General features: G+C 44.6%; 2 protein-coding genes across 13 annotated transcripts; one reads left to right on the forward strand and one right to left on the reverse strand.

Moving 5' to 3' along the window:
• Nucleotides 1–1464: 1464 nt before the first annotated feature.
• cyst (rho guanine nucleotide exchange factor 18 cysts) lies at nt 1465–21985 on the reverse strand. Of its 10 annotated transcripts, none has more exons than XM_025300568.1 (19): nt 21823–21985; nt 21118–21224; nt 14862–15308; nt 13807–14264; nt 13318–13467; nt 13007–13194; nt 11855–11992; nt 11156–11231; nt 10779–10908; nt 10491–10683; nt 9269–9340; nt 7279–7335; nt 6516–7065; nt 5174–5403; nt 4510–5045; nt 4202–4413; nt 3898–4077; nt 3134–3837; nt 1465–2627 (listed from the first exon to the last, which is right to left on the reverse strand). In XM_025300568.1, exons 2-19 carry the CDS (start codon nt 21155–21157, stop codon nt 2330–2332), a joined length of 4659 nt encoding a protein of 1552 aa, XP_025156353.1. In that variant the 5' UTR covers nt 21158–21224; nt 21823–21985; the 3' UTR covers nt 1465–2329. The 10 variants fall into 10 exon arrangements, 9 of the variants coding, with proteins under 9 accessions (XP_025156353.1, XP_025156352.1, XP_025156354.1 ...); XM_025300567.1 differs by having other exon boundaries at nt 21676–21894; XM_025300569.1 differs by lacking the exon at nt 21823–21985 and adding an exon at nt 21676–21816 and having other exon boundaries at nt 21037–21224.
• Nucleotides 21885–27642, forward strand: Uvrag (UV-resistance associated gene). Of its 3 annotated transcripts, none has more exons than XR_003113181.1 (10): nt 21885–22051; nt 22379–22859; nt 22949–23153; nt 23291–23878; nt 23960–24132; nt 24471–24697; nt 24772–24942; nt 25017–25975; nt 26050–26119; nt 26204–26315. XR_003113181.1 is itself a non-coding variant. In XM_011155986.3 (10 exons), the coding sequence occupies exons 2-10, from the start codon at nt 22755–22757 to the stop codon at nt 26396–26398; spliced, it is 2685 nt and encodes an 894-aa protein (XP_011154288.1). In that variant the 5' UTR covers nt 21885–22051; nt 22379–22754; the 3' UTR covers nt 26399–27642. The 3 variants fall into 3 exon arrangements, 2 of the variants coding, with proteins under 2 accessions (XP_011154288.1, XP_025156357.1); XM_011155986.3 differs by having other exon boundaries at nt 25017–25967; nt 26204–27642; XM_025300572.1 differs by having other exon boundaries at nt 21934–22061; nt 25017–25967; nt 26204–26398.
• The last annotated feature ends 112 nt before the right edge of the window (nt 27643–27754 follow it).

Consider the following 27754-nt stretch of genomic DNA (forward strand, 5'->3'; position numbering starts at 1 on the left):
AGGACGCCCTAGCTGTACACCTCGCTCCGATCATATTGCACGCCAGTCTTATCCGTATGAGGAATGTCATATTTACACAGCGCATATATATATATATATATATGATTGTACAGTTTCTGAATTGATATTTTTATCTCAGGAATCCATAATTCGGATACGTATTGACAAACATCGTAACCATATATTCTTTTACATATAACACAGTTGTCGCATCGCAGTCGTCCGCTGCGTGTTTGGGTCTCGAGAGACCGGACAGACGTGTTCAGTGATTTTTTTCCTCGCTAAGATAAACGCTATAATACGCACTATATCAACTGTATTATACAGAACGGCGGGTTTCAGCTCCGACGTGCAGTATGACCGTTCGCTCCTGCGTTCTACGGATGTCTCCACTTTCGCGCGCCCGGCACTCGAAAATTCACGTATTTCGTTGATATACAAATGCGACATATATAAATAAAAAGACAAAATACATCAGACAATACGGAATGCAAAGCCCGCGCGCGAGTCCAACAGTGAGTTCGCAACGCGACCGGAGCTGACCGGAATCGTGCTGGCGAATGCGCGATTGCCGGCTGCTTCTCTCCGCCGTGTTTCGCGCTCCCGTTCGGATTCGTACGGACCTTCATCGTTGATCTTACACAATGCAATAAATAAAATAAGTTGTAGACAATCATACGACAAAAAAAAAGGACACTCGACAAAGAACAACAATAATGGCAGTGAATAATCTCGAAGTAAAATGTCAAGTATGAATCCCCCTCCCCACCCCGCCACTCGTCGTGCTAATTTCATTCATGCGGAAGAATCGAGGTGGTACAACTCCATTCACAGCGTACCTATCACCGCGTATACAACGGTAATTGTCGCATTACTCGTTCGCTAAGTCGAAAAGAATAGCGACAGAATCATTTGTATAAAATTTATATCGAGAAAACGAAATATTGACTTCGATCAACGACTTGGCACACACAATAATAATAATACAAGTGCTAAATGTAATATAATAATAATAATAATAATAATAATAATAATAAACTGTTAATAATAAAGCTTACTTTAGCACGTATTAAAATACTTAAAAAAGTACGAGATACAAGGATAGCTACCGCAGACTCGCCCGCGTGTTCTCAACAGCATGCATTCATTCACACAGAGCAATTAGATGCACACGCAGCACACACGCATTCGTCGTTTCACGCACTCGTGCTCGATTGTACATGCATACATACACATTCGCCTGCACGCACACACAATCACACAAATATACGTGCCACACGTACGCTTATGAAAAAGTATATATATGTACACATCCATGTATATGTAACCGTTATATATGTATATATGTATATATGTATATATATATATGTACGTATATGTATATATATATATATATGTATGTATATGTATATATATATATATAATTTATACATATATATATTTATACATATGTATTTTTATCTACCTTGCATTTTTCAGCAAGCAGCAACAGGTTTGCTTAAAAGATTCATCTAAAATCTGTGTCTCTACAAACAGTGTCAGTCGGCTTAATAACGTAACGACGCAAGAATTCAACAAGATCGGCTGATCTACCTCGCTAAGCCGGCCGTTAATACTTTTTTTTCTCTCTCTCCCCTCTGCGAGAACGTCTCTCCGATAGCTAATAGAAATTACACTTTATGCCTAACGGGTTCCTTCGCCAAGGTAATAGTATATATTCTGATATTTGGCATAAAAATGATATTATTGCCATCAGTAACAGTTGGAGCATGTATAACGGTATTAATCTCGTCCTCCTCTAAACTATACCGAAAGAGTAAATTGATTGAGTTTACTGACAATGCTGTTGTCGTGGCGGACACGATGGAATATCGTACAGTGCTGGTGCGATGGAAGCAACTTGCGAGCTCGTCGTCCAAGTATCATACCACGGACTTCCTACCGGCGAAACGATCAAACCCGGACCAAAGGGAAGGGAAGAAAAAAGAGGTGACCCGGAGGTGACATTAAGAGGAGGAAAGTATGACGCGAAAGTGAACGATGGTTATAGACAACACAAGGAGAAAAGGAAGGAAGGAGACTACATGAGGGGGGAAAATGAACGGAGGATTACGATGAGAAGCGAGAGAGTGCGCGAGAAACGAGTACACAGGTAGACAGCGACATCACGTTACTGCGAGAACGTTGAAAGTCAAAAGGACTTGACGCGGTTGCGGGGCTGGTTGTTCCTCGTTTGGCTGCGCGACGGGGTCGGCGTAGAGGTTGGCGTGGCCACGCCGGTAGTCGCGCGCGAAGAACGCGAGTGCTTGCGACCAAATCGAAAGAGTCGTCAGAAAAAAATCACCTCCTCCTCCAGCGGTTGCTGCTGCGCCGACGTCGGTGGCGGCGGCTGTTGCGGCGGCGGTGGCGGGTCGCCGCGTTGCTGATGCTGCGTCTGATGCGCGTACGAGTCCGGGGGCGAGCGAGTGATGCGGAGCGAGCGGTTCGACGAGTGCGTGTGACTGCTGCCGGCGTGGCTGTTGTTGCCGAGCTCGGGCGATGAGTACGCTGAGCCGGTGACGATGGCCGGGCTGCTGCCCGTCCGGGAGTGCCGGTCCGGGCTGTTGTTGCTGGCAGTACTGCCGCTTCTGTCGGTCATAATACGAGATTACTGTTTGCGTCAGTCGCGGCTGTTATTTGAATTCTATCGTTTTCCTCTTTCCATTAGTACGACGAATTCAAATCTGTATTTGGATATGAACAAAAGAAAACGGAGCAGAATTATCTGAAATAATTATTATTTAAAATATTTAAAATAAGCACACGATCATGCGTTTCAGGTCAAATTATTAAAGCGCAGTTAGAAAATTTGATGATTTGTTGATGACCAAATTTTTGTGAAAATTTTTCATAAGAACCTGAATATGATATATAATGTCAGATTCAACGAATTGTTGGAAAAATCTTGATGAAAAGTACCATCTCGTTTCATTTCATCAAGTCTGTTTTCTTTGGCTCAATTAGTGCTACACTGGAATTTCGTTTCTTTCCCTTTCAACGGCAAAAGTACTAGTTCAGCTAGAAAGAACAGACCTTATCATACCTCATTTCATCTGACCGTAAAATACAATTAGCTTATATGAGATGTTCCTACCTTGTGTTGTTGTTGCTGCCGCTGGCCAGCTTGAGAGGTAGCTGCTGTTTGACCGGCAAATTGCTCTGCACCTTCTGCTGATTCGTCGCGCTGATCAAGTTCAGGGGAATACGCTTGGCCTCGGGCTGGGACTTGCGCGTCTGCACCGCCTCGGCATTCTGCGTCAGGTGCGACAAATGGATCGTAGTCGAGCTGGCGGAGCTACCGACCAACGTGACACCTTGCCGCTCCAGAGCCTCGAGACGCCGGTACAGCTGGTCTCGTTGCTGCGTCACGTCTCGCTGCTCCGCCGCCAATTGCTCCCTTTGCCGCACCAGGTCGGTGCGCTCCTCCTCCAGTTGACTCTTCTCCTGCTGGGATGCGGCGCGAAACGCGGCCTTTTCCCGGCAGAGCTGATCCTGCAAGTTCCGCAGTTCCTCCAGTTGGCGATTCGAGTTCGGTCGGCTATTGGAGGACTTGCCCATGGGCATGCTGCCTTCCTTGCACGCGGACAATTGCGCCTGCAGGCCGTCGATCGTCGTCATCTGATTACTTATTATACAGAGCAACGTATAAACGTGATGAGACAAACGTATCGCCGCCAACTGTTGATCCTTGTTGGTCTCCAGTTCTTGACCTTCCTTTTCGTCCGGGCTTTCCTTCGGTAGCTCGCCGAGCTTCGGGACGGGAATCACGGCGTTCGAGTCGCGCAACGGATGTCGCTCCTGGAACATCAAGTCCGCTTGTCATCGTCGTCGTACCTCTTACTTTACCGTCTTTCTCACCTTACTATGATCGAAACCAGCGAATGTTTCGGCCCTCCGAGGGACGCAAAGAGCTGGCGGAACGTAAGCCTCGCTGTGGCGTTCGCCGGCGGAGCTCAAGCTTCTCGACAGTGTAGCACCTCCAGCGCTGAACGACAGCGAGCTAGCGAGGCGCGTTGCTTCTTGCACCGCCATGACCACCTACGTTGAACATGAAATTTATATAAATATATAGAATAGAGAACCTGAGATTCTCACAAACTTGTTAAATATGTTGATAAATTGCTGATTCATTGGTGATATTTGGAAAGTGTCCAGTGCTTACCTCTTGCCACAATTGAGTGGTATCAGAGCCTTCGTTGTGCGCCAAGCGAGTATAATCGGGAACCTCCTTCTCGAGCTTCTCGAGCTTCTCGATTCTCTCGTTGTCGCTCTCGTTCGCGCCCCAAATGTTCGCCGCGTGCAAAAGTCGCATTTGCAGATTTATTTTCTCTTCAAACAGTAGTGCCTGCTCCGCGTCTTTTTTGCGCAGCTCGCCTGACGATACAGAAGTTTGATCAAATTTTTCGCTCATGGATGAGAATGACACTGAAAATTACGAATCGAAGAGAATGAAGCAAGAGGAAGACGTACCGACGATTCTAAGTATATGCGACTCCTTGGCTTTGGCGATGCGCTGCTTCTCCTCGACGGATATGAGCGAGATTGAGGATGAGCGGGTGTCTCGCAGTTCACTGCTGCTCTCAGTCAACGTGTCGGCTTCATTCTCGGGCTCCTGTGGGCAAGCCTCGACCGCCGATCGGATCGATTGTATCCACAGCTGTTTGTCCTTTGGCTTCTGGATTTTCAATTCGAACATCTCCGGTTCGGCTGGGTTACTGCTTATTATATAAATGCTGGACTCTTGGCCGGCCTTCTCACGTACCAGCAGCTTCTGCAGCGACACTATGCCGGCTTTATTGTCAGGCACGAAGAACGCATATTTCTGATCTCTCTCAGCCAAGAAAAATAATATGTCTGAGAGAACGACCACTACGATGGCAGTCATTTTGCCACGGCCTTGCATTAAGTATGCGGTGCCCTCGAACTTCAAGATTCTGTTGAACGCCATTATGTCCGACTTTTTGAATTTGGCACCACGGTATGTCGCAAACGACTTCGCGTCGATCCTGCGAGAAACGATCACTTGTGATCCCGGGTTGATAACGATGGACGCACGAACAATGTTCATCGTAATTGAAAGTAAGAAGGATCGAGAAGAAAAAGTGAGAAAGAGAAAGAAGGAAAATGGACTTACTTATTGTATATTTCTAATTTTCTATCCTCCCGCTCCTTGTCGGCTACACAGGCATCTACATCAGCTAAAATCTCCTTAACAAGTAGCAGTGCTTTACGTAAGTTTTCACTCTCCTCTTGCACGACGCCGGTTTTGATGAGCGGCTCCACCAGTAGCGGATACTTCGTCAGACGTTGAGTAACGAACAGTATACATTCCGGTATACCTTTCTTCTTCAACAACGGATTCGTCTGGGGAAAGAAATTACATCGTTAGTCCGCGTTATTCCGCAGTCTACGCAAATCGTTGGATTTATCCGATAGTGCTCTCTCGTGGAAATCATAAAATATGTCGAAAAGTGAAACGTGCATTCTATAGGAAAAGCACTCAGAAAAAGTATTCTATTTGTAAAGTGATTTTTTCCATAATCTCATATTCTAAATGAAGCCTTTTAAGGAAAAAGAATTTCTCTTTCGATAAAGCGATTAAAGTGAAGCATTCATCTAAAATTTAGATATTATTCCGACTGCTTTCCAAGAGGATTTCAAGAGGATTTCCTCTTATACCAATTAATTTTTCTCTTGTATGAAGAGGAATATGTTGATTTGAATGTCAGCTTCTTTTGTTCAGTCATGCTCTACCTCCAGACATGAACAAAAAAGTAATCATATGCTCATGAGTCGGAATATTTGGAACGTTTTCTAAAAAAGGTATGTGTGTTGATGTAACATATAACGAAGATAATTTACTCGTATCTGGCCAAATACAATTTATAATCTATTGCAAGAAGTTGAATAATATATTCTTTCTTTTAACTGTGTTTCATATAATTGATTATGCTGAACATCTTTGATTATGATGAAGTCCATAATAAAAGTGATTGGAAATTTATTTGTTATGATGATCTTATTTCATTAGTGTCTATTTATTGTAGAACTGGAGTCAGAAGTACATCTACATATATTACTTTTCGCTATATACATTATAATAATTTTTTCAAATTAATCAGTAATTAATCAGTATAACCAGTAAGAACAAATAATAATCCTCTTAAAAAAAGATTAAATAATCTGTGTATAAGAGGAAATTTATATTAAAATCAATAAGATTTGTATTATACATACAATATATAATCCCTCTAACTTTAAGAATAATGTATTTATTTAATAATGTATGTATATATGTATGTATATTTATAATATTTTTCTTTTAATTTCAGAGGAATCCTCTTGAGGCCATATGTAAGAATAAAATCCTTTAAAATTTAGATGATTTCGCTTGTTCTGAAATTACTTTTTTTGGATGAGGGTTTTCGAGTCAATCTGATATTTGTGACACGCGTTGTTGGTCGTTTGTAACACACCTGACAGTGGCGGACGAAGCGAGCGAAACGCGAGTCGTGACGTTGATAATACTTGTACGCCTCGACGGCATCCCTATGGCGGCTACAAAACTCCCCGTACGCGCTCTTCATGCGCTGCGCGTTCTCGCCGGAGAACTGTTCGACCAGGATGTCAGCGATTGTGCTGACCACGGAGTTGGCGTTCTGCCGCTTCCGCAGCTTCTGCAGGAACCGCAGGTGGATTTCGATAAGGTCCCGCAGCCGGGGGAACATACGTTCGAGATCCGGCTGGCCCAGGCGAAAGTGACGCTGCAGACCCTCCGCGAAAATTCTCTCCATGGCGAGCAGCACCAGGCAGTGATGCTTCTCCGTCAGCACGAACTCGTAGATGTGCTCCTGCCTCTTCACCTCGCGCTCGCAGTGATCGACGAGGCGCAGCGCAACATTGCGACCGATGGCAGCGCTCCAAGAGTCCGGCTCCTCCTTTCCCAAACCTAGCTCGGGGTCGATCTCCTCGAGGTCCCCCACGGTAAACTGATGATCTTCTCCGAAATCAAATTCCTCCCATCCGCTGAAACGAGTTGAAGAAACGGCTCGTTAGTCGCTTTCGCTGTGTTCCACGCAGCATTACGATATAATATCGTTATATCGATATTCATGTGGGCCAAAATTTACGGTAACATCTACAGAAGAAGAGAAAGAGAGAGAGGAGAGAGAGAGAGAGAGAGAGAGAGAGAGAAAGAAAGGAGAGAAAAAGAGAAAGAGAGAGATATGGTCTACAAACCTGGAAAGGTCGCGATGTTGCCCGCCATCCCCATCTTTTTCTTCGTTTATCGTTTGACTGAAAGAAAGATATAGCTTTGTTTCAGAAAGCACTAACTGCGATGAAAAGAAGAAGTCTTACTCTCCCCTAAATGATGCATATACAACGACGTTAGGTCGGACTCCAGCTTGTCTGTCGAGAGACTCTGGAAATTAACGTGAACTAAAGTACGCCGGCCTTTCTCAACAAAATTTGCGTATCAATGCAATTGTGCGTTGAGCCTACAGCGCTATATTCTTTTTCTTTCTTTTCTCTCGGTCGATACAAACCTTGCGTGCACAAGACGACATTTCATAATCTTCGTTTGAACATACGTGAAAATTCTCGTCTAAAATTCTCGTTCACGCAGTCGATCACGTATCCGACATATTATCGAGTTACCGCAACTGTCGTGACGTACATAAGAATTACACGACGCTCATCGCAATGCACAGCTAATAACGAAGCTAGTGAAGAAGTTCAGAAAGAGAGACAGAGGCAGACAGAGAAGGAGAGATGAAGATATCGGTTTGATATCAATTAGCAAAGCCATTCGCGAAATGGGGGGCGGTAAAGAACCTGCGAGAGAAAGAGAAAGAGAGAGAGAGAACTGGAAACTCCGAGAGTTCAGACCGTCGGCTGGGACATGATGCGTCGCGCATAACAAAAGTGCAACTTGCTTCTTTATGCTCCTATCAGATCCTACAGCGTTCGCGTGTACTCTCTAGCTTCTCTCTAGCATCTCATCGCCGGCTTATCCGAAGGACGCCATCAGTTGGACCATAATCCCAGCCCGGCCGGAAACTTAAGAAACTGTCCGCATGGGTGGTCTAACGTGGTCTAAGTTTTGAACGACGAAGTCTCGTGACACATTGAGAGACTTGGGAGTAATATGACAAGGAGACAATCGCGACAAAATCGTACGTATGATCGGGGCAAGATGTACAAATGAAAAGGGGGGGGGGAGAGAGAGAGAGAAAGAGAGAGAGAGAGAGGGAGGGAGAGGGAGGGGGGGGGGGAGAGAGAGAGAGAGAGAGAGAGAGAGAGAGAGAGAGAGAGAGAGAGAGAGAGAGAGAGAGAGAGAGAGAGAGAGAGAGAGAGAGAAAGGGCGGAGGAACTGATGAGATGGCATTAACACGTGTCTACTGCGGTATATATACAGGGTGGCCCATTTGAAACGCCCGTCTAAAATATTTCGGAAGAAATGCATTACTCGGAGAAACGTCTCAGGCAAAGACCCGAGTGAGGCCGAAGACCAAGCTTTTCATCGTCACTCTGAAAGCAAACAACTCTTGTTCGAAACACTTCCTCGAACAATGCGCTTCTTCCGACACGTTTTAGGTGAGCACATTTATGAACTGGTTAACCTATATATACATGTATATATATATCTATATATTGGTATATATGTATAATGCATTAATATTACGTATATAATAAATTAATATTATATATATAATATATATGTATATATATATATATAAGTGTGTATATACACGTTCGATTCGCATATACTCGTCGCTTGTGACAGATTTACCTTACAGACTAACACTCGTGACTTACGCACTGTAATTTAGGCGAAGATTACAACGAAGAGGTAACACAAATTATATCATTGAGTCGGACACAAATTATAGAAGCAAGCACAAGATCAGAAGCACAGGCAGGGCAAGATGATGTCTCATCTGGGTCTAAAACGGGACGACAGGTCGACTGCCGTACGCTTGATGGTCGTGGACAATAATGTGCATGTGTGCATGTGTGTGTGTGTGTGTGTGTATGTGTGCGTATGCTGCATGTGTTCTTGTGCATGTGTGTGTATATATGGATGTAATGAGTGTGCGAGGAAAGAATCGAGGAACGAGAGACGCGCGTCTTCCTACTAGACATGTAGGACTTAACACGAACGAACAGAAACGAACGGAACGTTTTCGACAGAATAGGAGGAACACATCAGATATCAGAGACTTACTTGACTCCAAGCTTAGTGGCAACTCGCCGCCAAGGGCTGTAGCTTGACACGGTTTTCTTGCTGTTAATTTCCCTTTAATCGTCGTACAATCGATCAGTTTCACGTGGTTGCACGAGGGGGAATGCACGGGAGAAGGAAAAAGCACACACTGCATTAGGGCAACTTCATCATCGCCTTTCTTTTCTTTTAGGCTGTTTCTCCTCCATCCCTATTTCCCCCTTCCCATTACTTTTTGCCTGTTCTTTTCTTTTGTACCTTGCTCTTTATGACCTTACGCGCCGACATACACATCTTAACGAATCGTTCCCCACACGCAAGAACCTTTTTTTTCTAATTTCGTCAATTTTTATATACATATAAATTGCATATATATATGTATGTGCACACACACACACACACACACACACACACACACACACACACACACACACACACACACACACACACGTATGGTCCCGTTTTACTTCTCTTTTAATCGACGTGGTAACGCAATCAAGATCGAGAAAAAAGAACCACAAAGTAAATCTCGGAGTTATGTAAATGCGCTCGATGGCGACCGATCGGTCGTCGTGAAATTACCGGCGATATCGGCCGCTATTCGGCATTATCTCTCTCTCTGTGGCTTGTGTAATAGCAAACCGAGAGCTAGCTGTGGTCTGGTCATGGTATATATTCTGTACAAGTAATAACGTATAAAAATATATATGTAAACGATGTTATATCAATAAAAAATGTAGCGGCGCGAGGCTGAACGCGCTAAAGCTTGCCGTACTATTGATCTTGCTAAACTGCCAAATTAACCAGAAATAATAAGCTTCTGAGCCAGCCAAAGCCTCGGAGTAACAAGATGTGCAACCCTTTCTTTAGAACCTCCCACACCTCGTACGCGTTTTAGCGTATCGTTATCGTCTATCATGTGCGTGTCACTGCGACAATGTCGAATGTCCTCCGGAATGTCGGTCAGATGGAAAACGAGAGACGTTTTTCCTCCCCGTCAAAATCACCGTATCGTATCGCGCGTACAAAGTGGAAGAACGAGTGAGTCGAGATCGTACCGCACGTGATCTGAATTACTCATTACTCGTTCGATACAGGTATGAGGAGTTGATCGCAAACTCCGAGCTTAGGCCTAGCCATGCCATTTGCGTGCGAATCTCGAACCACAGATACGCAGATCCAATGCAAAAGATATATAGTTCGCTCAAAGATGAGTTTTTATTACCTTCCGCTTCCGGACGACGTCGGCAAGGGCAGCGACGTCGTAGAGCCGCGTTTCACGTTGTTGCTGTTCGACATCGTGGAGGCGTTCGACGAGGACTTTGCAGCGGACTTGCCGGAGTGATGCTTGGACTTGATGCACTCCAGCACCAACTGATCCTTGCACCCTTGACTCTGATGAACCGACGCTCCGCAATCTGGTTTTGGAAAATCGATCAATCGCGACGTCGGTGACAACGTGTTGAAGAAGGATCGATTTGATCTTATATTACAGTTGATGATTTTCTCTTACTGTCGCAGTGGAGGAGCGGTTTATTCGTCGAATGTTTCATACAAACATCACATAGTAAGCTGCCCTGAGTCCCCACAGTCATTGTTACCCACAGATGTTGCTGCTGACTAGTCTTTTTGCCACTTTTATCCTGAAATAAGATTCCGACGTGAAGCATTAGAAGAGAAAAGGGGACACTGGGTACCGACACGAAGCAGCTTTTGTAGTTTTGCATTGTTTTCCTAATTAATTAGAATTGCAATATCTGCATAGAATTGCAAATGCTTTTACAGAATCAAAGTACAAATCAAAGAGAAAGTATATTCCACGTAGAAAAAGATATTTTTTAAAATAATCTCTTTCAAGTAAGCAATCGCGATTTCAAATAACTGATTTACCTTCTTCTTGCGGAAGAAGATCGAACCACGCTTTCTTCTGGTCTTCTCGGAGTGATGATCATCGTACACGGTGCCACTGCAAATTGAAAACATATGTCGACATTGTTGTTTGATTTTCAATAGTGGAGAAGACTTTATTCGGAGCTGTATTTTGTAGATGATCAGCGGTGCAACTATAGAAGCGTTCCGATCTATCAACAGCTTATCATGAGAGATAAAAACGTGTGTAATAATCGTAAATATGTGCAGTCAAATACTACGTATTAAAAAAAAAAAAAAAAGAATGATGTCTATAGCATGCGTAGACAATGTGACAATAATTGACACATCTCTTTTTCTTCTTCTTTTCTACACTGGCGTTTATAATACCCGATGGATACTGCCTGCTCAACGAGTTTCAAATAGTCGTCGAATCGCCCGCATATTATGCGCCTCTTAATTAGACATTTAGAACGAAGATACGTGTTATCTCAAAGCGGCAGCGTGTTTTAAATCCGACTCTGTGTCTGCTTTTGCAGTTGTAGCATAAACTACGGGCTATTTGTGGCTACAAAATCAATCAATCGGTCGATCGATCGACCGACCGACCGGCAAAACTGGTACAAACCGTGTCCATCACAGAGATGATAAAAAGATATTCCGCAGTATCGTGTACAATTCGGTATAGTATGAGACTTAAAAGGCGAATCGAGTACTCACTCGGTCAAAAGCTCGTCAAGGGATATCTGGGCACTAGGAGTGCCCTCTCGGTCTTCGTGGAATTCGTGGCTGTGTGGTGTATGGAGATCTTCGGTTTCTGTCTCACTCCCACTACCCTTTTCGTTTCTTTCATGACGGCTGTTTCATGCAGGATCGATAGCAAAGTTTCAAGTACAAACACAAACTAAGCAACTATCGTGTATAATGAATATTGCATTATAGATATTCGCAAAAATGATCTGATTACTATATTACTATATATTACAAAAGAACACTGAGATAATAACTGAGATAAATATATATATATATATATATGTGTGTGTATCTGATGTGATAAACTGCTCGCGCTCAACAAAATAATTACACAATCGACGAGAATGATCGATAAAGTGTAAAAAACGGACGACTATTATCCAGTGGATAATGATAACACGCGCTATTATGATTATTAATGTGTTACGGCTATTTTCGTCTCGTGTAAAAAGAGAAAGTTTAGTGGTTAATTAATGATGATCCGCCGTTAAGGACTAATAACGTGAGCAAAATTATGCCTGGAGCGAAATACGCATCGGACATACTGAGCGTCGCTGTCGTGAGTCACGATGTGATACCGTCAATTTTTTACGCGCTCCTTTAGCGTAGCTTGTATTACAACAACACGCGAGCAGTCGGTTCTAACAAAAGTTCTACATAATGCAAAATGTTTCAGGCATTGATGAACGTAGATACGTCTCTGAGAGACAGAGAGATTCATTCTACTAATTGTAAAGATGTTCATGCATGGATACGTTTGCGCTCATTTCCGAGAGATGAGTTTCTACTAGTGTGCCAAAAGTTGAAAAACCGACAAGATGTAAATATATACGCGTGAAGAATGCACATACATGAGTGCTCGGGCGCACGCACATGGATGTGCACGCACAAGGTGTGTGCATAGCATTTTGGTGCTAAAACTTATAATAAGATCGCAAGCTAGATTACGATTATCCCGTTTCCCGCCCTTCGATTCTGAAGTGCCGAAGTTCTCTCGAAGTCGACAAATGCAAAAAAACAGCGACTTTCGCGAGAAATCATCCCCTGACTTTTGCCCTTTGATTCTTTCTGGCTTTGCGATCTTTTGCGAGCCGTGACTTGTGTAGTAAGTGGACTTACGCTGCGAGTGAAGGCGTCGTTCGAGTTCCGGCTTCGCCTAAATGCGCGTGAACCTGCGGCGTAACGATCGAGGGCGTCGATATGGATTTCTGAAGAGGTAAACGCGAACCAGTCAGCCCTGGCATTAAACTGCTACTTTCTGCTAATCTCTGACTACCCCTCTTTGTGACTATCTTCTGATATTCGCTCTGTCAAAGAAAAATTTGCTATGTAGTCGACCGTCCCCGACGATCATATCGTAAACGTAGACAGCATCCTCTAAGGAGGAGAAGGAGAAGGAGGAGGAGGAAGTGTATCTTATGAAAAATTACCTGTACAAGATCAGCTTCGTTCAGAGAGTGAGTGCTTGTCTGCGACCTGCACGCCCGATTGCTTACAGCTACAGGTCCGGTGCACGATTTTCCATCTAATTCTAGCTCGTTCTCGCTGTCTAGGCTACTTAAACTAATGCTGCGTTGTCGCTGAAACGGAGTAAACGGGTACGTTGTGATTGTGCGTGAGAGCGGCGTTAGCGACGGCCTTGACGAAGCGCAAATGCATATATAAAGACAACAACAATGAAGCTATCTCTGAGAGAGTCATGCCATCGTCGTCAAGCGGATATGTATATATATTGAGAGTGTTTCTTTTCTGTGACAACGGCCGTTGAAACTGACGCGATTTCGACGAGTTCAGATCTCGATGCTGACTCGGGCGCCCACGAGATGCAATTCATTTCTGTCAGCTATTCGCTTATTCCTCGTAACGACGGCGTGTCCTTCCGTAGCATCAAGATCCGCGGCATCGAAGCTTGAACTCACCGAAATCGAACCGGCTCCAACTTCCGGTCCCAACAAGTAACGGTCAATATTAACCATGTTCTGGGCCTGCAGGTGATTCTGCCCGGAATACCGGTGCCGACCGCCGCGTCGGCTTTCTTCCAGGTCCTCCAGGTCCCCGGTCCAACTGCGTCTCCTGTCTATACCTGCCTGCGCCCGTTGAGAACGAGAATGGCCGACTGAGCCCGGGAAGTGTGTCGGGGAGCTGTTGGTGGAGCAATTAGCGAGGAGGTCCGGGTCGGAGCCAGTGTCGTGAGGATTGCCCGGACGAGGCGCGAGCTCGGCCGAGGTCAGCGGGCACAAGGTCGGGCACGAGGAGGTTAATCGCTGCGCGGCGTCGTTGTTGGACGCGCGATTGTGGTAGCCCAGGGTGCTCAACGTCAGGTCGCGCATACGTTGGATGCAGTCGTGGATCTCGTGCAGCTGCTGCAGATTCTCCTCTGTGGGAAAGCAGAGCGAATAGTTTCACATTCATCTGCACGCACGTGTGGGCTGGTTGTTCCAACTTTTCGGCTGGTTAACCGATAGTTAAATCATATGTTTATCTTTGCTTTTCCTTCAATTTAGACAAAGACAGACATATGATTTAACTATCAGTTAACTTACCAAGGAGTTGGAACAACCTGCCCTCTGTGTGTCTCCAAATTCGCGTATAGTCCGGATAGTACAACCAATATAAAAACTGAAGCAAGCAACTGTCAAAGTAACTTCGCGACAAAGTTGAAGTTTGGCAGACGAAAAGAGCAACTTATCGGAGGAAATAACATGACTATAAATATTCAATAAAAACCGGAAGGAACCGATAACATTACGACGATGCAGTCTTGATCCCGGTTCGACAGACTTGGTAAAATTTTGGTAGGATTCACGGAGAGGCTTTCGACTCGACAGGTCTAAGACTGATCTGAAAAAACAAACCGGTTACGGTTATCGGTTCCTGTTCCGGCTCGGTCCGGGTGGCCGAGTGCGCCAAGGACTCTAGGGCTCGACTGCGCCTGAGATCTCTATCTCACAAATTCCGAGGACCGGATTTTTACCTAGCACCGGATAGTTCTTGGCCAGCCCGGGCGAGTGCGGCGTAACGCTAATGATGGGCACCAGAGGATTAGGCTGGGCTTGAATATTAGTGCCGAGTGTAAGCAACGGGTGGTGGTGGTGGTGGTGATGGTGGTGATGCTGCTGCTGCTGCTGCTGCTGCTGCTGATGATGTTGCTGCTGCTGCTGCTGCTGGTGATGCTGTTGCTGTTGCTGCTGCTGCTGCTGGTGTTGCTCATCGCTAGTCATGCCGACCGCCGACATGCTGATCGGCGTTTTCGCGGTATTGTCTTTGGTGTAACCGGTCTCCGTGACGATGCCGCCGTGCAGACTCAGGTCGCGCAGATCCCCATTAATGATAGGCATGCGATCGCAGTCGGAGTGCGATGAGCCGAGATAATCGGTTATTACATCCTCCTCGCTGTCTTCGCCGCTGTTCGGACACTCATCTGCAAGCACACCGCGCGATGTCGCGCCCGGTTAGAATCGTCCTCGGCAAGCGGCGCCGTCAGCCTCGCCATCATCATCATAGCACATGCTCTCGTTATTCGCAACGCGTTACCGCGCTGACTTAACGTCTCGGAGCCGGAAAAAACTCTACCGAACTCCTTTCTTCCCCTCCCTCTCTTACTCTAATTATCCCTCCTCCGGTCTCGTTAATGATCTATTATCTCATGTAAATGTCGAATCTGACTCTTTGCTCGCAAAAGCTCACGATATCTTACGTATATTATGCCGAACTTTCGTCCTCCGCGAGGGCTGCTAATAAACGCTCTCTTTTCCCCGTCTTTTTTCCTACTTCAGGACGCATTAGCGCGCAACGGGAAACGACGTGCGCGGGTGTATATGTTTTCGTCGCTCGATAGCGTTCTCGTCGGAGGAGGAGGGGCAATAAAGAGCAGCGTGCGAAGTAGTTTACTGGCGTGTCGCGCGGAAAGGTGCAGGCCTAGCCGGTCGCTCGCTCGACGGCGCTCGCACACCGCGAGATAGCGGATAACGCCAGGCGAGAGAGCGGAGCGGCCGCGAGGAAGAGTTCCAGAGAGAGAGAGAGAGAGAGAGAGAGAGAGAGAGAGAGAGAGAGAGAGAGAGAGAGAGAGAAAGAGAGAGAGAGAGAGATAGCCAGAAAACCGATACCGAAACGTCTCTCGCGCCTATTGACTCGCGGACTGCGAACAAACGACGACTCCCAACAATCGCGCGCCGCCGCGCGGCCTCATCTCAGGCTCCGCGAGGATGCCGTGGTGTGAAGGCATGTTCAATGGAAATCAGGTCAAATTATATATTCCGTCATCGCCGGCATGTGCGCGCGTGTGTGCCGTTGCTTTTCCGCTCAAGTCGCCTCAAGTGCGCGCCGGGTAACGCTAACGTCGCCCGCGGCCTCCTTCGCGGCCACCCCCTGCGGCCTACCCTTCAGCCGTCGACACCACCGTGCGGCAGTCTGAACGCTCGCAGGACTCGACGCGAGTCCGGATCCTTTCAAGATTTTGCACAGTACGATAACGACAACGATCGCAGCGAGATCCTCGGGTGGACGGCGGCACGGACGAGGACGAGGACGACGACGATGACGACGACGGGGTCTCTTCGTCTGTCCGACTGTCCGCTCCGCAGGTCGAACTGTACGCGCACCGCGAGCTTGAGCAGTCCCGCATGATCTCGCTCGTGAGAAACGACCGGAGAATCGCATCTCTCCACGCAACTCGCTCGCTCGCGAAGCCGCCGCCGCCGCCGTCGCCGGCGCTGCCATTAAGTCCACGCTCTCCGGGACTCGCGCTGCGGCGGCTCTTAATCCCTCCGAGGATCTACGCTATAATTCCGGCGCGTTAGCGACGTCGACAATGTCTGTGCGACCGATACACGCCGCGTTCACGGCTGGATTTCTCACGGCTGGTCTGCCGAGGCGAATTACCGCGCCGCGTGCCACCCGACTTCTTTTCCCAGGAGATCCTTTCTCGGGTAGAATCTTGCGATTTTCCCGAGAGCGCGACTCGACGACGATCACGTCGCGCGTCGCGGGTTTCACCAACGCAACGACGTTGCGTCGTCGTCGTCGTCGTCGTCGTCGTCGCGATGAGTATCTCTGTCTCGTGATTCTCGGCGAACAAGAGCGGCAGCGCGAGATAGCGTACCGTGGTGGAGCACTTTTCCGGATAGAAAGAGGCTGACAGACTGTTGCTTTTCCCTCTGTAGCTCCCGAGCGCGAATTGATCCGTTGGTTCGCGCGCGCCACCCCTCCCAGCCTCCCCGGCACCCCCGACCCTGTAACTCGCCGCCAACCTTCAACTCGCTGCCTCCTCCACCTCCATCTCCACCTCCTCCTCCGGCACCACCAGCGTAGCCGCCGGTATCGCCGATGTTTGCCAGATTTGTATCTTTTCACCCGGAAAGCCGCGGGTCGCCCCGAAACCGATCTCTCGGACGGTTTTCTCCGCTGGTTTTCCGCGCACTCGGATCATCACTCAGGATCTCTTTGGCGATTCCTGCGCTCTTGTAACGCCGAATACTCTCATAAGTCATGTCGATCACGCGGTCGATTTGAACGTTGATTTGAATTTAATTGACTTTTCGCGTGTCCTCGCGTAAAAACGGGTCGAACAGAAATCGGCTCGTTGGTGGTAAATAGGAAGAAGAGATCAGACGTCGAATCTCACCAAAGTCCACTCGTCTCTACTTCGGTCTACTCGAAGCAGTCTACTACAGTCTACTCGAAAGCGACGTCTGTCTTTTATTAAGCATTCCACGCTACGTGCGAGCGACTGATTCTCAGGCGGGACGATAGAGTTGCATAAAATCTTTATGCGAGGCGAATAAAAGTCGGAATCTGACAGCCACATTTGCGGCGCGAAGTGCAAAGTACACAAACGTGCGAATGCGTGTCTAGACACAATAAACATGGAAAAAAAGGTGATTGATTGAATCAACGTGATAACGAGCGTACCGAATGCGTTTTGGATGAAGAGAATCGGAATTTCTGGTCCTTAGAGGCGAGAGTGGCTCATAAGAATCAGAAATTTTGTTCCTTTTAACCAAAATGCGCTCTCTTTTGGTTTGCCTATTGTTGCATCGGTTGAACCAATTTGTTTGCTTCGTGTAAGCACACGCAAAATAGAGACTGAACGAGCCGAACGCGTCTCAGATGAACAGAATTTAACCCTTTGTTGTACGTTTTTTTCTAATGAATATAATTTTGCGAAACTTGTTACTCGGTAGTTTTTAAGGTCGCTGAATATAAATCCGGTGTGAAAAATACGAAATTCAAAATGGCGGATCCAATGTGGCGGACGAAGTTTTCAAAATTAGCCGAATTCGCTTGAAATTTATTATTTAAGGGTTTTCGAGGTTGCTAATTACAAATTCATCATCGAAAATTCAAAACGTCAGAGCTATGACGGATATATACGGCAAGGTTCGGTTGACATCGATCAAGTTGCCCGGTTCTCAAGCGCAGTCAGCTTGTTTCACTTCTATAATTGTGTTCGCCATACAAGATTCGTCATTTTGAATTTTGTATTTTTTACACCGGATTCGTATTCAGCGACTTCAAAAACCCCTGAGTAACAAGTTTCAAGCGAATTCGATTGATTTTGAAAATTCCGTTCGCCATTTTGAATTTTGTATTTTTCACACCGGATTTGTATTCAGCGACCCCAAGAACCTTCAGATAATTATTTTGAAGTATACATTATTGCATGAAATTTCGTGTAAACAAATTTATTCTTTAAAAACGACATTTTTGTTCAGTAATGTGCTTATTAATAACAAATTATTTATTTGAAATGACTCTAAAAATTGATGTATTAGTTAGAGGAACGTTTTAATAGTCCAACAATACCGAGTATGCTAAAAACATATGTGAAAAATTTAAATTATTGGAAAAACAAATTTGGATGATAAGTGGCACTCTGGGAGGACCACTTATCTTATATTGCTATGCAGCAAAGGGTTAATAATAAGTTTCATAAGTCTAATTCATAAATTTCCCTCGATCTCAAACTTTCTTGCCCGCGCGGATACTTCGATTCGTCAATAAGCGTGTCATCTTGTTCACGGCGTTGTTCCAATAATACGTCTCACGCGATACACGCCCGCCGCCTCTTTGTCTGAGAGTTTTCTGTCCGCCTCCTTGTCGCGGAAAGGTTTCGCGACCGTCGCACGACTGATAATGCAAACAACAACCCTTCGAGCGTCATCGGTTGCCGGGGGTAATCCGCGAGAGAGACGCGACGTGTATTTGCTCCAGCTGGCATTTGAATGTAGGCCGCGGCGACGACACACGTCGAGAGTCGATATTATCGGCGTTATTAAATATTCCGGTGGTAATGATTTTCGTGGCGGTACGCCGCCGCCACCGCCGCCGCCGCCAGCGACCCTGAAAAGGACGATCGTCCTTTCGTCGCGATGGCCTGCTCCCGCACAAAATCTCACGGATGCTCGCACATGAGCAATACTTATCGACCTGTCGTGCGGTGGGAAGCCTCACTGCGTTTACGGTAATAATCTGGCGGATGACGGAACAGAATTTTGCGTTTACTAAGGAATAACGGCGTGCGCGTTGCTTTTCCTCGTCCCGGAGAAAGTTCCAATGCTTCTTTTAAATGCCACATCGATTTTCGCATCTCTCTCTCTCTCTCTCTCTCTCTCACTCGCTTTCTCCCCCTTTTCGTTAAAACACTGCGGATAATCGAGCACGCTACAAAACAAAAAAGAGGAAGGGAACTAACTGTATTATTTTCCGTGTGGTTAGTACGCCTAGTGGGCAGAGTTAAACATTGTTACCGTTATTAGGCACTGCGATACTCCTCCCACGATGAAATTTCCGTAATAGAATGTCGCTTTGAACGTTTTACCGCGCCATTTAGCGTTGATACTGTCGCTTTAACGGGCGTGCTAAATGCCGGCGAAAATTCAACACAGGTCGGACGTTTCGCTGGAGGTGCTGACCTCGCTTACGTGCAAGGATGAAATACAAGTATAATGGAAAAAAAGAAAAAAGAAAAAAAAAAACGAATTTTTCGCAAGCTTGACTTCCGTTAGTTCCTAAAATATATGTAGAACGAAATGGATTTTAGGTCAAAGAGCGCACCGGTATCAATCGAGTGTAATTACAATTTAATTATCTTCTGCCTCTTGTGAGGTCGATTCTTAATTGGGAAATAATGGGTGACAAACAAACGATGTAAAATCGATAACTGAGAGGCATCATGAGTTAGTTTAAGATACACCAGGTTTCAAAGTGATACAAATATTTTTTTTTAAATACGATCCAGAACACAGTAGGTGTTCAATGAGAGAACCTAATTTCTGAGAATTTTTCAGAAATGAATGCTTCCACTGGGTCGTTAATTGCGCTCAAAAAGAGTATTCATATTGTCTCGACACTCAATGCATGTGTCGTACTTTAGGATAATAGCAAATACCTCTCAGCTCCATTTGGTATTGATCACACCTGAAGAACATTCTCTTGCTTCTGTTCAGATATAAATAGCAATGACACGTATATATGCAACAAGCTTGCAATTATAAGTGGATATATCGAGCTCATCTCATTCTACCGCACATTGTTATATTTATTTCTTCCCTTGCATTTTACTTATATCGCTCATTTCATTTCTCTGAAAAGATCTCTTTTATTCACCATTCGTGTAATTTTTTTTCTAATATTTCACTCATCATTCATTTTGTTCTTTTTGACATTTTACTTATTCCTTAGTTTATTTTTGACACATCCCATTGACTTGTCTTTTAAAACAAAGCGACCTTCACTTTGTCACACCCAACATAAAATATCTTTTGTCCAATAAAAAGCACTCCTAGCAAAGGATATTACATATACGTATATTTTAAGACTATGACATAATGCAGATTATTCTTATCAATGTTTAAGATAGGAGCCAGGATGGAAACTTCTGACATACGAATAGATATCTTTTATATAATCCTTGGAGACGCCCTGACCCATTTTGCACAAAACTTTCAGATATCCGTGTTTTCTTCTGTATTTCTTTCTTTTTTAACGTAGCCCAACATATTAAGGTTGACTTTATAAGTTACTCCATAAGGCTGACAAATTAAGGTTTTCTTGGGTATTTTCCGCATGCATTCCTACATGTACACAGAATGAAGATACTTAGCGAATAAGGAGGACAGTTTGATTTGCAATAAATATAATGTACTCGCCTACATAACAAACACCTGCACCCCCACGCACTCAGAGACAGAGAAAGCAGAGGCGAGTCTACGGGCAACGCGGAGACTCACCGGAGGAAAACGGGGCGAGCACCTCCTGCCGCTTCTCCATCGTCTTCACGTCCCAGCTCGGATACTCACGGCGCACTCACGTTCGCTCTCTTCTCGAAGACCGCAGACTGCAACAATCGGAAAATCACCTAAGCCGATCTGAGTCGAGCGAGGCTGCGAGACGGCTCCTCTTTTTCGGCCGCGGGGCGCCGCGCGTCGTGGGAACGCTTCTCGCCGCGACGCGAGACGCACCGAGTCGTTTTCTCCGCTTGTGTGGGACTCCGCTCGTCAACGTCGCGATCGCGAATTGCAAGGAGCCGACTGCAAAGCGAACATCCGGACAGGAAGACGCCGAGATCGGGCGGCGTTTACGCGCGCGTTCGTCGAGGCGCGCACTTTGTGTGCCGCACGGAGAGACAGAGAGAGAGAGACAGAGAGAGAGAGAGAGAGAGAGAGAAGAGCGAAAGAGAGAAAGAGAGGGAGAAAGAGAGAAAGCGAGAGTCCGTATTGACAGGTGGATCGGTCGCGATCGCGCGATCTTTCGACGATCCCGCGGCGGCGGCCGTAGCGGATACGTACCCAAAGCTTGGTTATCCCGCGATAGCCATTTAACGTCGCATACGCGTCGCCGTCGACTCCGGTGCAGCTCGCTCGCACGGGGTAACGCAGTCTCGCATCGCCTACCCGTGCGACACGGTCAAGGCACGTCGACCATTTTGTACTGACCGCAGTGCTGTACACCGAAGACGGCGTAGGCGGGCCGCGTGTTGCCCCGCGGAACATTCGCACAGACCCGCATCCGCGAGTGCGAACGTGTTTGCCGTTCCCCCGTGTGGAATCCGCTCGTACTCCGGTGCACCGGCAACGACACAGTTTGCGCGAATCGACTGGGCCGTCCCGTGCCGCCGTTTGTATCCCTGCAACTTCCACAATCCAGGCTGAGACAAAGGATTAGGTAAACAAAGGTCGGAGCTAATCTGCGTCGGGATCGAGCAAGAGTCGTCAGCTGCACTCTCTGCACTTGTTCCCCCTTCTCCCTCTCTCTCTCCCTCTCTATCTCTCTCTCTCCCTCTTTTCGGAGCATAAATGTGCAACCACCTAATTTCGTAAACTATTGACGACGCTTATCGCTATAAGTTACAAACAGCACAGCGAGATAACGACGGGAAAGTCGACGTTGACGAATTTTATTTGACATTTCGAACGCGGAGACGGATTTGTAAACGGGCAATTATCGATGATCAACTTTAGGGACTAACTAGCTTGTATTTTTTATTCACAGGTGGTTACCCTGCGCGAGAGGCAGGCAGGCTCCGACGATATTACCGAAGTATATCGATAAGTGTCAAATGTGAACTGTCAGAATTTCTCGAATGTCATTCTGCTTCGACTACTTCGGGAAATTTTACGCGTCATTTAATGACTTAAATCGACGTGTAAAATCAACGACAGGCGGTCTTCTGCGATTCGGCGTTTGCCGAACAATCGATAGATGCAAAATTATTTGTTTACACCACATCTTGTAATAAGTTAATTAACCTGCGCGTATGATTGCGATTATCCGTGCTGCTAATTAAAGTACTCTGTGTTCCCTTGGATCCTTATCGCGGCTATTTCTGCGATTGAATGACGTTATCGTGGTACTATGAAGTTTCACAATGGAGTTTCCCGAATCGCGTAACGTCGTTAAGGATTTAGATTTGACCCTTCAACCGCGAATTGTCCCGCGGTATAAGACTTGGCTTTCCCTCGCTACACAGCAAGTGAGTCGCAAATTGAATCTTGAACAATACAATAACATTCTGGGTGCGACAAGAGGCTGTTGTCACATTTCTTGTGATATTCTTTTCAGCTGAGACTCAGAAATCTGATACAAATAATAGGCCATAATCTAACAGGGAATGTAAATGGAGAAATATGTTGGTTCTATTATACTCTACATTGGACAAGTATGTCATCCCCGTTATATACAAGTGAAGCAATTGACAATGCTAATCCAAGATGGTCAAGTCTGGAAGTACCTACTTTACATGCCACAGGTTACTCAGCAGCTAGTGGTAAGCTTTACACTCTGTTAGTATGGCAAAAATATACAGCAGTTGGAATTTAATATCATATTCATGATATAATTTATTTTGATTTGTTGTTTAATTCCTATGAAAAGAAATGAAAGTAATTGCATCTTCTTCAACAGAAATTATTCTAAGAATTTGGAAGCGTTCTATGACAGGCGATGCTAAAACTGATGTAACCTTCTTCTCATGGGGAATATCATTTACTGGATTATCCTATATTGGTCCTAAGCTACCAGCAAATCTCGAAACCATCTTGAAAGAAAATTCCTTAATATTCCACTTTCATGGTGGATATTTTGCTCCTGTGTATTGCTTTATAACAGCTCCAGACTTAAAGCGGTATCTCAACATGAACATGAATGGATCTGAAGTAAAGAGTAGTTATACAGTGAATAAACTTACCAGTTTAAGAAGCAAAATGCAGGCACTAAAACAACAAACGGAATCAGTACAAGCACTTAGAGTACGCATTGCATCGGGTGATGATTTTTATACTCCTAAATATCCACAGACAACTTTAAACAGACTGTTACAACCACGAAAAGTAAATAGGGAGAAGAAGGCTGAAATTATGAGAATACGTAAAGAGTTAGAAATGGCCAAATTTAGAACAAAATTGTTAGAACAAGAGAGAGCACGTAAAATGGGAGAGATTCGTGTGCTGAATCAGTTGCATTCTAACATCGTAGAAGAGAATCAAGATCATGGTTAGTATATCTGAAACGTCTCTATACAATATGGAAATTATCAAAGATAAATGACGAAAGAAATATATTTTCTTTTTTCAGCTTCTGATTTGGTGGAAAGATATAGGGAATTGAATAAAGATGTGGAAAGACTGAACGAGTGGCGACAGAATCATATGGATACGAGGGAGACTTATTTACAAATAAGTAGTCAACTTGCACATAGGAGGCGCCAGTTAATATCAGAATTAAGTTTAATATATCCAATCCGACAGGTGCGTTCCGCATGATTGATTTTATATCACGCTACGTTATGATAGCATGATTCTATCATTGAAAATATTGGTTTTACCTTGAAATAGAGACAAAACAAGGTCAAAATATATTTTATATACACAAAAAAATTGCATACACTTGTCTTGATTTTATTTTATGCGTGTTGACTGAATATTTCACAAATTATACAAGAAAAATATGTATCCTCTCTTGACTGACTTTTATCTAAAAAAGATTTCTAGAAAAATAAGCTAAAATCATTGAATAACTTGGGTGAATCATTTTATATACAAATATGAGTGGTTGTGAATCACTAACATTTTCTTTAATTTCATAGGAAGATACTGGGAAATTTAGGATAAATGATGTTCATTTGCCGGACAGCGAGGAATTGGAATTATCTAATGACACACAAGTTGCCGTCGCGCTGGGCTTCGTCGCTCACACAACGCAGATGATCGCAAACTTTTTGAATGTACCGACTAGATATCCTATCATACATTACGGCTCTCGCAGTAAAATTATAGATCATATTACGGAAAGTTTACCCGATAATGACAAACAGTAAGGATATCTGTCAGCTGTTTTCACTTGCATTCGTTGACGCAACCATCATTAACGCAACACATTGTTCTTAGGTTCCCACTGTTTGCTCGAAGCAAGGATAAGTTACAGTTTCATTATGCCGTGTATTTGTTAAACAAAAACATAGCACAACTTCGGTGGTATTGCGGCCTGCCTACTACCGATTTAAGAGCGACGCTGCCAAATCTCGCTACTCTGATTAACATCAAACCCAATCAAACGCAGTATGTAACATCGACTATGTCGTCTGATACGCTCACTTTTGTTAAAATACCTAACGATATTATTTCTCTCGTAGTTTGGACAATTCGAAACGCACGTTCTCAAACTCATCGTTGGACACCGAAGTCGGCAACGGCAAGCAGAATCCGTCTCTCACGCCGCCATTGCAGAAGATTATTTTCGAGAAATGTCACCGCTCCTCACGATCGATGAGTCAGTTGAAAAGCATCAAGTCCACGCTCGGATCCTCTTTGGATCAGGGTTTAGACAAGCCTGTGCAGTCGCCCGCGCTGGGCAGTCAATCGAAACGTATTTGTAAGTCGGAAGAGAGTGCCATTGACAATAAAACCTTGGTACTGGCTAAGGACAGGTCAAGCAATAGCAGTAACGAAACGTTAAATAGTGCCATTCTGAATAATATCGATAACATAACCCTTAAGGATAATAATTTCGCTGACAGTAGCGATAAGGTCGTTATTGAGAGTAACATAGAGATCATGATACCTACGTCGGTTTCCAAATCGAGGAACGTCGCGGACAGCTTGGAAAGTTCCGTGAGCGCTAGGGACAGGAGTTCCAATTCTATAAGCAGCTGCGAAATGGCTCTCAGTAGTAGCCAAAACGACGTGCACGAGAGTTCGAACGATAACCACGCGAGGAGAGAGAGTCACGACGATAATATTTTCTCGATGGACGATGGTCTGAGAAATATCAAGGACGCGATAGACAGCGCGCTGAAGGAGGGCGAACAGAGCGAGGAGCATCACTCGAAGAGTGAGACTCTGCAGAATTACGACACGAGCAGCACGACCATCAGTGAACAAAATAACAGTGTTCACGAACAAAGCCCGCTTAGGGAAATTGCCATTTACAGTAAAGAACGTTTTGCCAAGTCGTGCTTGTCTTTGGACGACGTGTGTACTTACGAAGAATCGGAACAAAAGCGAAGAACAAACTGCGTTAGCAGCTTTCCGGAGCATTGCACGAAGGATACTGCACTACGAGAGGAGTACGACTCCGAATCCAGGTGAGCAGGTATAAATGATGACGATATGAATTATTCGGGTATAAATTAACAGTCTCTTATATTTTACGTACACATTTTGCAGATCGGACAAATCAAGTTACTCCCAACATGTTGAGAAATGGCCGCAGAGTATCATGGTGAACGAACCAGTGGTAAATATTGATAGTAAATATTGATGTCCCGTATGTATTTTTAATAACGTTACAGTGTGTAAAACGTTCATTTAACATTTCCAGCCAGACACGAGGCCCATTTTAAGCGCACCAAAACCGGATAGTTATTCATACGACGAAGCGAAGTCGCAGTGTGATATTCAAACGTCGAGCGAATATATAGACATCATTAGGCGCAGCTCGGAGAACGTGTGCGCGCGTACCGAAGCCTTAGCTAATAAGAAAACTAGTTTTAAAGTTATGAAACCGCGTCTTTAATATCTGCCTACATCGTGAAATTGTGCCCTAATAGTGCGAAACACCGGTGTGTAGGTATGCACCGAAAAAGGTTCTTGAAGACGTATTCGATTTACGTCTTCAAGCAATTATGCAACATCTCCCATATATTCTCAGTATAAAAGAAGTTTTATTAAAAAGGTCGTGATTTCACTTAAATTGACTTCACTTAAATTTGTATGTTAAATTCATGCAAAGTTACAAAAAATACATTTACCATCTCTTTTCTTTCATTCGTTCGAGTCAGCAAAATAAGATTGTTAAATGAATCACCGCACACGCCTTACATAGAGCAGATATGGCAGTGACGCATTCCGTGGTATGAATATGCACCGAACCATTAAAAAGTGTACGAAAAAGCAAATTAAAAAAGCCACCTATCGCGTGCTTATCTATACTGTTCTATAAAAACTGGCAGTTTCTTTCCCGTTGCACAAAACAATTCGAATTGATGATGCAACAACAGGACGTTAGCAGGTGTAACGATGTGGAAAAGATCGTTAGAACAAATATAGTTCCTCTACGACTGCGTATAGTACGTATCTATATATATGCGATATGAGTGCAGGCGCGTTATTAGTTGCATTGCTTTATTTGTACGCACGCTGTGCACTTGTGTGACAACTTTAGTTGAACAATAGTTACGGCCAGATGGAAAATTCAAATTTTGTGATCACAAGTTGGAATTTTCTCGATTTGATAGTCAAATGTACATATGTACTGACATCAGTTGTATTATATAAGTTGCGACTTCACTATTGCGCATTACAAAGCTTATATTGTTATTGTTTCTCTGTATTAAAGCATTTTTATCGAAAGTCAAGGTAATATGTAAAGAATGCAGTTACATGAGATATAATTGTAAATATTCTAGATACTCTAGATTTTTTCACTGTACTTAGCTCACGTAACTGACTAATATATTCGGTTTATGTTTACAGTATAAGCAATTGAGCATAATTAATTATATTTTTGCCATTGAGAATATACCGCGTGAATTTATGTACGAGGACCAACCAAAGTACTAAACCAGATTAATTGCTTAACAGAATGGTCATGTAAGTAATTAGGTAACCCTAATTAGCCAGTAATATAATTAAGTGAATGTGGAAAACGTCTTGAGAAGAAAATTGTTCGCGAGGCAAAGTTTCATTGTGAAACTTGTTAACAACGGACTATTGCAATGTGATAAATAAAACTTGTCTACTCGAAGGCAGAGAAGGAAACTGAGGTTGCGTCAGTCTTATCTTACTGTGTTCCCGCATTTCCTTTATCTAACAACGATATGGGAAAACGTACGTGTTACACGCCCGTTACCCAAGAAAATTTTACGACCTA

This window comes from Harpegnathos saltator, unplaced genomic scaffold (assembly GCF_003227715.2).
Source record: "Harpegnathos saltator strain DR-91 unplaced genomic scaffold, Hsal_v8.6 scaffold376, whole genome shotgun sequence".
NCBI classification, from domain to species: Eukaryota; Metazoa; Arthropoda; class Insecta; order Hymenoptera; family Formicidae; genus Harpegnathos; species Harpegnathos saltator.

What these genes read in the sequence shown, in the direction of transcription:
- cyst (XM_025300563.1), bottom strand. Translation starts at nt 16,606, where the DNA reads ATGGCAGCGCCGGCGACGGCGGCGGCGGCGGCTTCGCGAGCGAGCGAG. An exon ending in ACGAAGCTGATCTTGTACAG is followed by an intron (nt 13,195 to 13,317) that starts GTAATTTTTCAT and finishes TTTCTTTGACAG; the next exon opens with AGCGAATATCAGAAGATAGT. An exon ending in GCTTCGTCCGCCACTGTCAG is followed by an intron (nt 5,404 to 6,515) that starts GTGTGTTACAAA and finishes TTCTTTCCCCAG; the next exon opens with ACGAATCCGTTGTTGAAGAA.
- Uvrag (XM_011155986.3), top strand. Translation starts at nt 22,755, where the DNA reads ATGGAGTTTCCCGAATCGCGTAACGTCGTTAAGGATTTAGATTTGACC. An exon ending in TTTCCCTCGCTACACAGCAA is followed by an intron (nt 22,860 to 22,948) that starts GTGAGTCGCAAA and finishes TATTCTTTTCAG; the next exon opens with CTGAGACTCAGAAATCTGAT. An exon ending in AGAAGAGAATCAAGATCATG is followed by an intron (nt 23,879 to 23,959) that starts GTTAGTATATCT and finishes TTCTTTTTTCAG; the next exon opens with CTTCTGATTTGGTGGAAAGA.